This window comes from Pogona vitticeps, chromosome 4 (assembly GCF_051106095.1).
Source record: "Pogona vitticeps strain Pit_001003342236 chromosome 4, PviZW2.1, whole genome shotgun sequence".
In the NCBI taxonomy this organism is placed as follows: Eukaryota; Metazoa; Chordata; class Lepidosauria; order Squamata; family Agamidae; genus Pogona; species Pogona vitticeps.
The window spans coordinates 36825278-36839432 of NC_135786.1; the positions used below are offsets into that span (position 1 = coordinate 36825278).

The 14155-nt window shown below is 38.6% G+C and overlaps 1 protein-coding gene across 2 annotated transcripts in view; it reads right to left on the reverse strand.

Annotated features, from left to right (window-relative positions):
- KDM5B (lysine demethylase 5B) overlaps window positions 1–14155 on the reverse strand; it is a 70464-nt gene that overhangs the window by 43632 nt on the left and 12677 nt on the right. Inside the window, exons 2-5 of one of the 2 annotated variants that reach the window (XM_020782485.3) lie at window positions 12676–12753; window positions 9291–9413; window positions 8766–8936; window positions 5130–5186 (exon numbers count right to left, since the gene is read on the reverse strand). In XM_020782485.3, the coding sequence (XP_020638144.2) occupies window positions 5130–5186; window positions 8766–8936; window positions 9291–9413; window positions 12676–12753 (429 nt within the window). The remainder of the gene's footprint in view (window positions 1–5129; window positions 5187–8765; window positions 8937–9290; window positions 9414–12675; window positions 12754–14155) is intronic. The other variant, XM_020782487.3, reaches the window with a different exon arrangement.

The window sequence follows — 14155 nt, forward strand, 5'->3', positions numbered from 1 at the left end:
AAGCTAAATAGTTTACCAAAATGAGACAGAAACCATCAACTAAGTATGGAAAACAGCACAGAATGTTCATAGGAAACTCCTCTCTGTCATCAAGCTATTATCCAGCAATGCTGAATGTTGAAGAGTTCAACTAGGCAGCATTACAGCATACATCAAATAGTGAGACAAAGTGCAAGAAGGCTGAAGATTATTAACTGCCTAGAAGGAATGGCTATGAAAATCATCAAGGATTGGAAGGTTGGCAAACTGGTAGACAAGCATTATGGCTTGGACCACCCATTTTTCAAATGATAGGACAGAAACCGCATGACCTTTTTGATGACCAAAAAAAAACAGTAACATACAAACAGATAAAAAGTGAGTCTCAAAATTGCTGTTCCGTGATCATAAAAAACTAAGGCTCTCCTGACATCAAAGCACTGTGAAGTCTTTTCCAGAATAGGGGTAAAATGAGAGAGGGAGAGAGAAACAGCAGCAGGACATCTGATTTAGGTGGGCATCTGGCACCACTTTTGGAAAAAGGATAGGTTGAGTAAAAGGACTGCTTTGTTTTTATGGGATGTTAGAAACAGAAGGTCAGTATGCAGGGTATGCTGTTTGGTGGCACATCAAGCAGAGGCCACTACCTCAAAAAAAAAAAAAAAAAAAGCTACTGTGGGGGTGAACAACCTCAAATCCACCATTAGCTACGGTTCTGTGGTCACAAGGACAGACAGCAATCAAACGGATACAGGAAGGTATGTACATGATGAAAACTGTTCAAAATGTTTTGCTGAAAAGGAATAAAGAATGCCATAGATTATTACGGCACTAAGTAAACTTGAAAGGATGAATGGGATAGCCTCTAGCATTCCAGCTAAAGTAAGAAGCACAAGAAATTAAAGACTGGAGGAACAGAAGCCTTGTGAAGAGGCAAAGGTGAGAAATTGATTCCATTTGATTCATCAAAAAGGAGGGTTTTTTAAAAATTTTGCCTCAGTCAGGGAAATACCTTTTTCATTAGATCCTGTGTATCCACAGAATACACAAGGCCCAGCATGCCCTAGCCAGCACGGGCCAAAGGCACTTGGGCTTTCGTATCCCACTCCATGCACTTGGGTCAAACTGGATCTTCACATGTGTAGGTTCAGATGACAAATCCTGCCTTAGGCCTGAGGAAGCAGAAGTGGAGCACACTGATGTACCACAGCTGCCTGGGCTGATACTGAGTGACAAGCATATAGACTGCCCTGTCGTGAGAATTTTTCACCACTGTGTGCATGATATAGAAGAACTGAGAGGAACAGATAAAGAAATCTGTTGAGCCAACATACAACAGAAACATCATCTATTTCTGGGCTCCTCTAGATATGCATGAGACTGTTGAAGATCTCCTGTAGAAAAGACCATTCATGTGCCAAGATCATTCATGTGCCGAGATTCTGCTCAAAGTATCAGCAGACACAAATACTTCAACATGATTGGTGTGTGGAGTGGCATTATGATGAATGTGCCATTTCCAGATATTGATGCTTAGAGTTGGAGGAGCTACGGAACTTGTCTTGCACTGTTATTTACATATTGTGATCACTGCTGATTCCAATCTGCATGCACTGGTGACAGATAGGAAGATGGAAGGCCAATAATGCCTTTGAGACTAAAAAAATCTCAGGGTGCTGATACAGCATTTGATATGGATATTTTAACTCTACTACATAGTCTAGATCAGTGGCGGTGAACCTTTTTGGGCCCGAGTGCCCAAATTGGGGGTGGGATGGGGACAACAACCAGTTGGCGGTGGGCAGCGGTGGGATCGGAAGTAGCGGCAGAAGGGGGAATCCTGGGCATGGAGGTGCCTCGAGACCCTAGTCTGGATCCACCGCCAGCTACTCAGGATCCTGGCCCGCCGCCTATCAAAGTGCCAGCAGTGCAGCTGGAGCCACCTTCTGAGGTTTAGCTGCTGGGGGCAATAGCAATCTGGCAACTTATGTCTCACGTGCCGCAGAAAGGGCTCTGCGTGCCAGCTGTGGCACGCTTGCCATAGGTTCGCCATTACTGACCTAGATTATAAATGACAGAATTGAATTGTTGGTGGTGATTATGTGCCATGTGATAGAAAAATGGATCAAGGTAATGGGATGCATGGAAATATTGGTGTGCAGACCCAAGGAAAAACAGGGAAGAAACAATAGCTTTGTAACCAACAGTGAATCATCAGGACTTCTTTGTGGGAAAGGATCGAGACTGATTGATTCAATGGATGTTTGGTACTGCAATGTCCGGAGGACTGTCTTGAGGTATATGGAGAAGTTGAATGCTGATATGAAGATTACTTCCATTAATTAGAATATTGAGAACAACACTGAGAACTAATTCCCATCTTTGTTGCTGTTGTTCTGGCCTTGCAATGATGGTCAGTGGCCTCATCCATTCCAGCAATTAATAAGTTGTGCCATCAAATGGGAAGTCCTCAGTGTTATACATGTGTCTGAGATGATGTCTGCTGTACAAAGAAAAGCATAATGATGTAAAGTGCTGTCTCCTGCTATTGCCTTGAAAACAAAATCAACAACATGGTGAACTATGTTGATCTGCTGGCTTATCAGAGTTGTTCTTCCTCTGATGACAAGAGGATGGCCAGGCTCCATTGTTCTTCTTGGAGGTAGTAAGTAAGAAGCTGTACTGTCCTCTGTAAGAATTGTTGTTATGCAGGCAAAAACATTTAATAACTACCAAGTGTATAACTGGCTAAGTGAAAAATCGTCATTTATGTGTATGGCTGAGCTCCCTTCTCTTTTAGTCCAAGAGAGCAGAGTGAATCTTTTTCTTCCTCCTCTTTTAGAACGCTCGACTATGAGTCCCCCTATGTAGTGAATAGATACCTCCATTTGAATCCCTGCTTAGCCACAAAAACTCACTGCAGTGGAAATGGTAAAACCATTCCTTTAATATCTCGTTTACCTTGAAAACTTGGTAAGTTGCATGCCACTTAATGGCACATAATTTAATATAATTATGAGTTTGGTGAGGGATAATGCAACAAAGAAGCAGCACACTCATCTTATATTCTACACAGCCTCTCTATTCTCCAGGGGGTCATCTGCATAGCGGATGATTTTTGCCGGGATCATTGGGAAAAGGTGTGCAACAGAATAAATGGAAGCATGATTAGTGGGAATACTCAAGACCACACCTGCTAAAAAATCCAGATCTGACAGTTGTGGTAACTGGGCTCTGATTCTGAGACTGAGAAATGAACACATCCACTATAATTGTTTGTCATAAAAATACATGTCCTCAGAAGATGAAAGTGGAGTGTTATCACCAATTATTGGGTCCAGAAAAGTGAAGAGGGTGTCAGAATCTGGGTGTGTTCCAATGCACTAAAAAAATCCTGTAACAAAACTTGCTGACATTCCATACAGACAATGGGTTGGGTTGAATACAGCCACTGTCATCATGGGAGACTCACAATATGACTCACAATTACCAGCACAGTCAGCAGGATATCAAGACGGGACCTAATGGTAACAAATGGAGTGAGTGATTATCCAGAACTATAATGGAGTGAGTATCCGGAACTACGCTGTGGCTCCAATCGATGCTGGCATCAAAGGTATAATGTTGGAAGAGCCAATGTCAGAGAAGTTAGAGGTCAGTATGTGCCATACTGGTAGACCTGAGCTAACATTGAAATAACCAGCAACAGTGCTTCTGGGAACTCCACCAATGCATCCCTGCTCCCGGTGAGATGGATGGAAAAAAATACGGTTTTTCAAGAGTAATCCCCAACAAATGACTTCATCAGATGACTGCTCCTCTGACACAGAAGGCAGAAGGGCATCAGTAGAATGGGAAGTAAGGAGAGTGGTTGATGCCTGTTCTACAAAGAAAACTACCACCTGCAAACTGAAAGTTAAGGATAAGGTCTGTCAGAAGTAATGACAAAAGCTTTGAAGCCAGCATGTGCCTCTAAGACAGCAAAAAGGTGATAGCAAGTGAGACTGAAGTTGGTGAAGTAGTGTTATTGTGTTGCATTAAGTTGCTTAATATTTATTTAATTACATAAACAGGAGGCATTTGTCATTACTTCCCCCTTTCTACATGTTAGCAACAATCCCTGAAAATACTAGGCAACGTAGGCAAAGAATAATACAGTGGTGCCCCGCTTGACGACGATAATCTGTTCCAGGAAAATCGCGAAATCGTCATCAAGTGGGGAAAAAAAACCATTGGAATGCATTGAAAACCGGTTAATGCGTTCCAATGGGGAAATACCTCATCGATCGCCCATAGAGAACCGCCGATCAGCTGTTTTAAATCGCTGTCTTCTGAAGCAGGGGTCCGGGAAACAGCTATTTTGCGAAGGGAGGGAAGCCATTTTACGAAGGGAAGCCATTTTGTGGAGCTGAAAAAATTGTCGTTTAGCGAACAAACGGTTCGCGAAGCAGGCTCCTAATCGACGGCAAGCGAAAAAAACCATTGGAACCATCATTTTGCAATCACAATAGCAATCGCAAAAAACTCATCGTAAAGCGATTTCGACGTCATGCAGGGTAAGCGTCTAGTGGGGCCAGACTGTACTGTATATATAGATGTTCTTACGTACAAGAGAATTACCAGCACAAAGGAAACACATTGATTATTTTTCTATAATTCCAAGAAACTGTAGAGCTGAACAAGAACCCCCCTGCAGAAACACCACTTATTAAAATATGTCACATAGGATAGGCAGGATGATCATGGATAAACCACATCAACACAAAACATGGAACCAGAAACAGCACTTCATTCAATTCACAGAACTTATACAGTTATACACCAGAATCCTACTACATATTTACACTGGCATAACTCCATCAGCATAAATTTCTATGGTGAATTACTGTTCATTATTAAATTGGTATAGCAATTTACTATAACATTCTGAGTGATGTGACTAATGTGTGACTGCAAATATCTACACTGACTTCTTCACCTGTCGCAATTTGCCACTGAAGTTTACACTGATGGGGGTTATGGCAGCAGGTATAACTTAACAGGAATCTGGCCATGGTACCGTGCACAAGAAAGATGGACACGAATCACCTACAGGAGCTTAAAACAGAAAAAGGGAAGGACTGTCATTCAAAAAGTTGATTTGAACATACCTTATCCAGAACTGCATCATCGACTAAACACATCAGTTTGGAACATATGTCAGGTGCCTAATGCAAGAGAGAGCTTGGAGAGTTACAATTTAAGAGAACTGTGACCTTGAAAAGTGAGGTCACAAGTAATCATTTGAAAATCATTTACTTCCAAGTGGTCCTTTTCTCAAAAACTGCATGCTTTTATTTCAGAAATACCACACACATAACCAGAGACTAGATTTTCAACAGTACAAGGTAACTGACAAGGTTCTGTTTTTCAGATTCATCTAAAAGACCTTCTGTATGTTCCTAACACACTTAACTTCACAAATTCCATCACACCAGGACAAACAAAAGTCCTTCTCAATAAGGCATCACAACTCTGTTTAGCATTTTGAGCAAAAAACAGAAAGACTAATGAAACTGCTTTACTGGTTTCCACTAAACAGGAATATACACAATGTTTTACTAGTTTTTGCTATCCATTCCACTATGAGAATGATCATGACATGTAATAAAATCAATTTTCTAGGACAAAAATAAGATTTTTTTTCCTAAAATGCTCTTCTTGTATTATTAGCATTTCTATAAATTATTAGACAATATTTTCATGCCTTCAAAAACATAAATATAGGTATGCTCAACTGGGAATATATGGGCTTTATTTTTACAATGTATTTTTATGAAGAACTGACTGTAACAAAATACATATATTGACCAAGAACAGAATCTAATTTATACAGATCTTTTAGCCTATGGGCAACTGCAACTATGGTTTAGTTTAAGTTTATGTTGTAGTTTAAGTCTATGTTGCCCCATGGTGGGAGGGTTCTATCCATGCTACTAAAACTGACAAAACTGAAGCCAACTGGAATTTGGCATACCAGTCTTCAAAACCAACTCTGGGTTGAATTCAGCTCCTGTTAACAAAATGCACATATTACCTCACCACTGGCTGACACAGTTAAACATCAGCACATGCAAACTCAAAAATATGTCCACCACAGCTGAGAGAGTTGTAAAGAACCCATGCAATGATAGTTCATGGCTGGGCAGGGGCAGCCCCATCAAATTTTGAGGGGGAGTACCTCCCCATCCAGGTGCACAAGGTTCCCATGGATCCAGTGCGTCTCAGTTGATTACAGTGGCTTTCTAAATGTTTCTTGAAGATAATTTATTTATCATAAACTGAGTTAGCTTCAAACAATGAAACATACATGCCCATGTTAGCTACACTGCCAGAACTGAGTTCTGACTGCTACATTGAGAACTGCAATGTCTTCATTGTCTTCACTGCATCCTAACTTGTCAAGGTAGTGTGGTGCTGTAAGCATCCACATATGGATCAGCAACAATGTAAAAACGATAATTCTAAATAAAAATGTCATGTATATTTAACACTTCTTTGAAGGTGTCCTCAATTAGGATAGCTACTGTACAAAATTGCATAGACTACTTCAAACCATATTATGTTCAAAATAAAGGAGGAATGCAAATATGTTTAATCGGTTGCTAACCAGGTCCTAATCTGTAAAGTCCAAGAGTGTATTGGACAAAAGGTATGTAGGCTGAAATGGCCTACAGACATATGGCCTATGAACTGAACAACTTGGAATGACCTGCCTATTAAATAGAACCAAGGAAATCTTTGGTTGGTTTCATAAACAGCGTGATTTACTGTTTCCGGTTGGCAAAAAATGGCAGAGTTTATCTCAGCTTGGACTTTTACATTATAGAATGAGCAAAAAGGCAGATACACAACTGCCGTAGCAACAAGGCTTTGGCCCAGTTGGAAGACAATGGAACAGTATGGACAGGATACAAAGTTGGATACTGTCAATGGCTCCAAGCCCAGAGTGTACCCTGATAAGATGTTACAATCACATCTTTGGCGTTAGAACAAAGGGATTGTTTATTCTCTGGGAATAAGAAAGGTGGTGCAATGCACTTTTTCTCCCAACCTGCCATCTATCAATACAGAAATGTATTTCAGTTATGAAGGTATAGAAGCTAATCAGAATGTAGCTAATCAGAATGTAGGAAAATTAGAGGAAGTAGTGGAACAAAAAACAATGCCTGCTTGGGGGAAAAATCACATCACACTCATACACTGATGTATTGTCCCATGTCTTTAGTTTTGCAGATTTTGACTGCTCTCTGAGCCTTAATTTTGAGAGAAGCTTCTTTTTTTAACCTTTCTAGGAGATCCTACACATCCCTTGTGATTCTTTTTTACAAAGTTCCTATGGGCTAGATTTCTGGCCTGTGGGCTACTCTGTGTGAAGCTTGATTCTCTTACTTTCTTCTTTTATTAGTATTCTTTCAATACACACACACCTTTCACTACTAGTGAGGTCCAGTCTTCACTTATTTTAAGTAAGTGGAGAATATTCTGGACCATTCCTGAATCATACAGAAGTAAGCCAAATATAAATGAAGTCTGGAAGAATAAGGGTATACTTAGGAGGGCAAAAAGAGATAAGCAGATTTTCAGAGGGAAATCCAGTACTGCTGGACCACCATTTAAAGTTTCATTCCTTGAGGTCTGGGTGGTTTATGGGTTTTCTAAGGAGTCCTTAAAATAAACTAGTGTCAGGTCATTCATAGCTTTTAAAGCCAGTATTACAGCTGTAAGTTCAACCCAGAAACAGCCAGCAAATACAGCTAATAGTATGATGTAATAAAACTGTGGTAACCCATAAACATCTCTACAATTGAATTTTGCATGAGCTAATATTTCCAGAATGTCTTCAACTGCTGTCTAATGTACACAGAATTACACTAATTTATTCTACATGTAACTGGTGCTAAAAACCATAGTCTAAAATTTATGAACTCCCCTTTGTCAGACAAAGCTTATCCTTTCCAGATACTTTGTTCCTCTGGTAGTAAAGCAACATCAGACTGTTTATCAGAGATCAAGTATGTGACTACCTTACTTCAGAAATTACACTGAAATAAAGAGAAGTGATATCGTCAATACAAATGCAAGACTAGGCGATACAGGTATCACTTATTCTTGCATCTGGATTCAGAAACTAGAGTTACATTAAATTATTTTCACTTTTAGAGAATGATTATCAGATACTTACACCCACTTAATAGTGGCAAGAAAGGAACCAAAACAGCATAAAGTGTATCGTGCTAATTTCCATAGAAATGAAAGTTAGCATACTGAATGTGTGTCCTGCAGAAACCAATGGTAACTCTGCAAAGGCTGCAACAATTTTAAATGTGATTCAAACTATCTTCTGACTATGGAATAAGGTAATCCAGACTGGACAAGAGTGACAATTATAAACTATCATCTTCTTAACATTAAATAATACTAATAAAATATTTTAAATAGCAAACACTTAGGAAACTGTATATTTGGATTCAGGAAAATATTTTAAAATCTTATTTTAAAAATCTCAAGGCTTTACTGTAAAATAACCTTTGGAATTCTTAGAATATCCAACACCATTTTATTTCATGGATCTTATTCCCTGTTCATCAGCTGTGAATTAAATAGATCTTCAAATTAGTTGCCTGTGAATAGGTCAAGGAAAAAGATTTTTAAAAAAGCAAATTTCAAAAAAGTTTCACAGCTTTTTCCTACAATGGAAACAGCTCAGATTATGATTTACCATTTATTAATTTAGCAAAACTCACCAGCAGGCTAGCTCCACTCTGGAATAAGTTGTAAGGATAAAGGATGCGCTCATAATGAGCACGGATATGCGAGCCCACAGCTTTACCAGGTGCAAAACCCATTTTGGTGGCTATTTTAGTCCATTTTCTATCCTTACAGACCAAGTCAAACCCACCTTCTTCGATAACTAGCTGCAAAAGAAAATAATTGCATATCAAAATCTATGGATGTAAATGACATACCCAACAAATATAGCTAAGAAATAAAAACTGCTTTGCCTCATATGCATATTTTACCAATAAATGTCTTACACCTCCATTAAAAGACTATACTTTCAAATACTGTATATGTATACATTGATTTAATGTGCCAAAACCCGCCTCCCACTGGAAGTAATTAGTAAAAGTTAGCCCCATTTATAAAGATTTTAGTTCTAGTATGCTTATCAATTCAAGGGCCTTCACTATGGAAAAAAAGAATTTTATATTAGCTATATTACTACTGATAATAAGGTAAGTTTTATCCTTTTAATGTGAAATACCTACTCTATTCAGCTGAAACAAATCCAAGATCTTTCTCTCCACATGTGGAATTTTTAGTGTGCATCCTTGAAGTTCCCAGAACTTGGCAATCTGATCCAAAAAGTTCAGTTTTACCCGGGTCTGAGCCTGTCAGAATAAAAGGTATATTTATTACATTACTCAATATATCTATCTTTGAAATGTAAGCCTAAATATTCTTAATCTGTTCTATATACTGACAAAAAAACAATCACAGATAAAAAGACAACCACCAGTTCCTCATATTCAGAAGTATTCTGTATCCTATGTTCATTTCAATTCTGCCAGAAGCAGTATCTGTTGTGCTTCTGAGCAGCCATATATACCACTTGAACAATCTGCATTACTGAGATGGCATCCTAATCCAGTAATGGACTCAATTGTTTGAATGTTTTTCTTTATTTAAAATGACCAAAAACAAATTTATCACTCCACAGACAGAAAGGAAATATGTTGGTCTGAAAGGAGCTTATACACAAGGATGTAAACAATGGAATCTCCAAGGATCTGTATTAAGATCAGTATTTTTAAACTTATTCATACACGATTAAGGGTGAGCACCAAGATGGTTGTTTTCTGATGTTACCATATTATTTAGAGCAATTAAAACAAACAAACAAAAAAAGATAGCAAGGAATTCTCCAATGTTAAAGTGGCAAAAATGAATCTATATAAGTGTAAAGTCACACATGATGAGACAAAATCCTAACTTTATATAGGGAGTCATGAAATCTGAGCTGGCAGTAGTTGACAAGGAAAGAATCTTAGGGTTAGGATGAGTAGTTCAGTACAATTGTCAACCCAAGCTGCAGCTATGATTAAAAAAGGAAATCTCCATGTTGAGAAATAGGAAAAGGGTGGAAAATTAAACTGCCAATATCATAATGGAGCTGAAGTTGTTATTTTTTTATTTACTTTATTACGGTCACTGACCAGATGTATTCAAGGATTAGTATAACATGAAAATATAATTAAAAAAATTACAACCTATTGCGATATGGCTAAATTTTATAGAAACGCCATCGTTTCACAGGACTGAGATCAGTAAATCAATTCAGTAAACTTTGTACCATCTCCAGTCTCATCATGCTAAGCAGTATACTGTAAGGTGGCCAACACACACCATTACAAAACCTCTGGCATTGCTTTAATTGGTGCAAGGAGGGAACAGCAGTACTTCATTACTGCCACACAAAACTGAACTGAAGTTTGAATACTGTGTATAGTGTAGCCACTTTACTTTGAAAAAGACAAATAAACAAAATAAAATAACATAAAGTAAAGTAAAATAAAATAAAAGGAACTAGAATAACTGCCTTATAAAGAATTTGTTACAATAATTGGGGCTAATTATGCCACGTGGTGGTGCTGCAGGCTAAACCGCAGAAGCCTTTGTGTACTGCAGGGTCAGAAGACCAGTCGTAAGATTGAATCCACACAACAGAGTGAGCTCCCATTGCTTTGTCCCAGCTCCTCGCCAACCTAGCAGTTCGAAAGCATGCAAATGTGAGTAGATAAATAGGTACCACCTCGGTGGGAAGGTAGACAGCGTTCCATGTATAGCCGCACTGGCCATGTGACAACAGAAACTGTCTACGGACAAACGCTGGCTCTACGACTTGGAAACGGGGATGAGCACCGCCCCCTAGAGTCGGACACAACTGACTAAATGTCAAAGGGAACCTTTACCTTTACCTATGTATTACAGGGACAGGTTTTTCTTATAAACTATAAGATCTCAGAAATGTTACTCTTTTTGGAGTGGATCTCTTGCTGGCTCTTGAGGCCTTTGCACATCCACTCACCCAGATTTTTCTTATGCTATAAATTAATAGTTAAACATTTAAAACTCTCCATCTTACTGTATCATCCTTGAGCATAGAAACTAACTTTAGAAAACATCAACTTAGAAAATGAACCATATCCACAAAGGTACTGAGTAACTTGCTCTAAAGGTGTATTTTTAAAAAATTTGAATGTAAAAGAAGCCATTCCTAGTGGCAATTCTTTTTGCTATTGCTAGATTTTCACACAAATGTTTACATGCTGAAGGAGAGGGAACACAATCCCTATATCTAGCCTAACACCTCAAAAAAATAAAAATTAAAAAAAAATTAAAAAAGAAGCTGTTTAACACGCTGCTCCTTTTTTTTCCATAAAAGGAAACGAAATCAGGTACAACATTCAAGTTTTGCCCAGGTCCTTTGCAACCTCAACAACCTAGCTGTCTTGATTTCTCCTCTCCATGCACGGACTGGCCACAGCCAATGTGGAGGCAAGAAGATGCGAATCTTTTAACTAGAGAATATACTGTCACAGAACTCCATAGCTATTAGGAAAAATCAAAATACAAGGAAGCAAGCTAGTTCTGAAGCAAATAATTATGTCAGAGTTCAGGGTGTAAACACAACTGGCAGTCCCAACATGAGGACATATGGAGTTCATGGGCTTTACATACAAAAGACCTATGGAGTTAATGGAATTTGCACTATATATTGACTCACCATTTAGCAACTGAGTCAATGGGTCTACCTATTAGATTTAGGCTTAGATTTCCTCAAACAGAGCATCAACATTCCTTCTAAGGTACGTGTGCAGGCACGCAGAACTCCATCAGCACTGTGAAGCAGCCAAGGTTAATGCCTGCTTACTTCTGGGTTTCGAATTAAACTTTGCCCCTGGCAAAAATGGGTAAGGATCCTGTGCAATGGGGTTGACAATTAGAGGGAATATTGCAGAGCACCACTCTGCCACCATATACATGAGCTGAGAGGAAAAAAATGCCTATAGGCATACACATGTCCATTACTGTATTACTTTCCAGACTTTATATTTCAGGATACAGTTAGAATTTAATCTACAGTGGTGCCCTGCATAGCGACGATAATCTGTTCCGAAAAAATTGTCACTATGTGGATTCGTTGCTATGTGGGGCAAAAAAGCCCATAGCTATGTGGATTCGTTGTTAAACAAATCGCTCGTTATGCGGGGCACCACTGTATTTTAAGGGAAAAAATGTACTCATTATCTCTCTTGAAAATGAGCAGGAAAAAAGTCTGAATCCAACACTGCCCTAGCAACTGCAATGGAATATTCTTCCTCCCTGCAGCCTACATAAAAGCTAGCTCTGCAGGATTTCCCAGCCTTTCAGAGTTAATGCTGTAGATGCACAGAGATTGCAACAAAAAGTGGGGACAACCTGTGGTTCTGCTGCATTTTACCAGCAGAAGTCCATGTCTGAATGCTTCCCTATGTCTAGACCTCTTATTTTAATACAAAAAATTTAAATAAAATAAATTGCATTTTTCTCAACAGAACTGCAGATTTTCATTTCAATAGGGACTGCTTCTACTTTCGTTTACTTATTTACCTCCAGCTCATTCAGCCTTTGGATTCGTGGAGTAAAGTGAAGTTTATCAACATCACATGCAAAGGGAGGCTGCCAGTCCTAGAAATAGAAAGAAAAGATCAGTCAACTAATAGACCAAATGTAAAACACAATACTGTACATAGTACTTTTAGTGTATTTTCAGATGTAACAAAACGTTGCAAGCAAGGCTCTATGCAGTCAGACATACGTACGAAGACTGAGAGAGCTCCCACTGCTGTGTCATTATTTTAACTGTAAATTTGAGCAAGATGCTTTGGGTTGCAACAGTAAAGAACAACCAGAAATCTGAAGGACTGAAACATAAAACTGTAAGAAAGTTAGGACCCTGTGTGCTGCTCCTCATCAAGGCAGTACAGGCACTTTTAATGTAACTGAGGGGATTTTTATTATCTCATTTGAAACATATTCTGAATGGGCCCACTGGGCCCATTAGGAGTAGGAAGGTCCCACCGCATGAAAAGACAGGAAGATTTTAAGATAAAGAAATTCCAGGTGGGTAACAAACAACAAAGAAAAAAAACTTAGGGGAGAAAACTCACAGAAAGAATTGGATTAAGTTTTCTGAAGAGTAAAATGAACAACAAGCTCCAGTAAATGTTTCTAGATGTTTTCTCAGCAGTGGCTAAACAGAATTGAGGGATGGTTGCTGAGCACTGGAACATGCACAGTAGGAGTAAATTCAAATAATTATCTTTTAAAGCTTGAACTTTTACATTATGGAGCGAGCAAAAGGACAGATACACAATTGCTGAGGCAACAAGGCTTTGGCCCAGCTGGAAGACAATGAACCGTATGGACAGGATACAAAGTTGGATACTGCCAACGGCTCCAAGTTCCAACAAGTTTTGCACAGGCGCAGAAATACTCATATGTATTATTCACAAAAACCACAAAGAATAATTGTTAATAATAGCTCTGTCAATTAAAACTTTAAAAGAAATACATAGGGATGATGGATTACTCTTATTAAGGAAAGCTGTTTGTTACTATACTTTGCAATACAGCTTTATATTACTATGGTGCTTATGTGTGTTCTGTGCCGTCAAGTCAGAACAGACTTACAGCGACACAAACAAGGCTTTCAAAGTAATAGAGATATTTAAGCTGTGATTTTAGCAGTTCCACTTCCAGTCAGTTTCTATGGCTGAGCAGGGATTCAAACCCTGTTCTCCAGAATCCTAGTCCATCACTCTACTACACCACACTAGGAATCTATATGAGCTTAGAAAGTAGCAAAACAAACATATATGCATTTTGGATAATAATTAAACTGTCTAAAGACTCTTCTATACAGAATATTTATTCTCTTAAATGTACCAGATTCTGTTGTTGCTATGTACCAAGTCACTTTTGACGTATCATGACTCTATGAATTAGTGACCTTCAAAAAGTCCTGTCACCAGCTCTTGTAAACACAAGGTTGTGGCTTCCTTTGTTGATTCAATCTATCTCATATTTT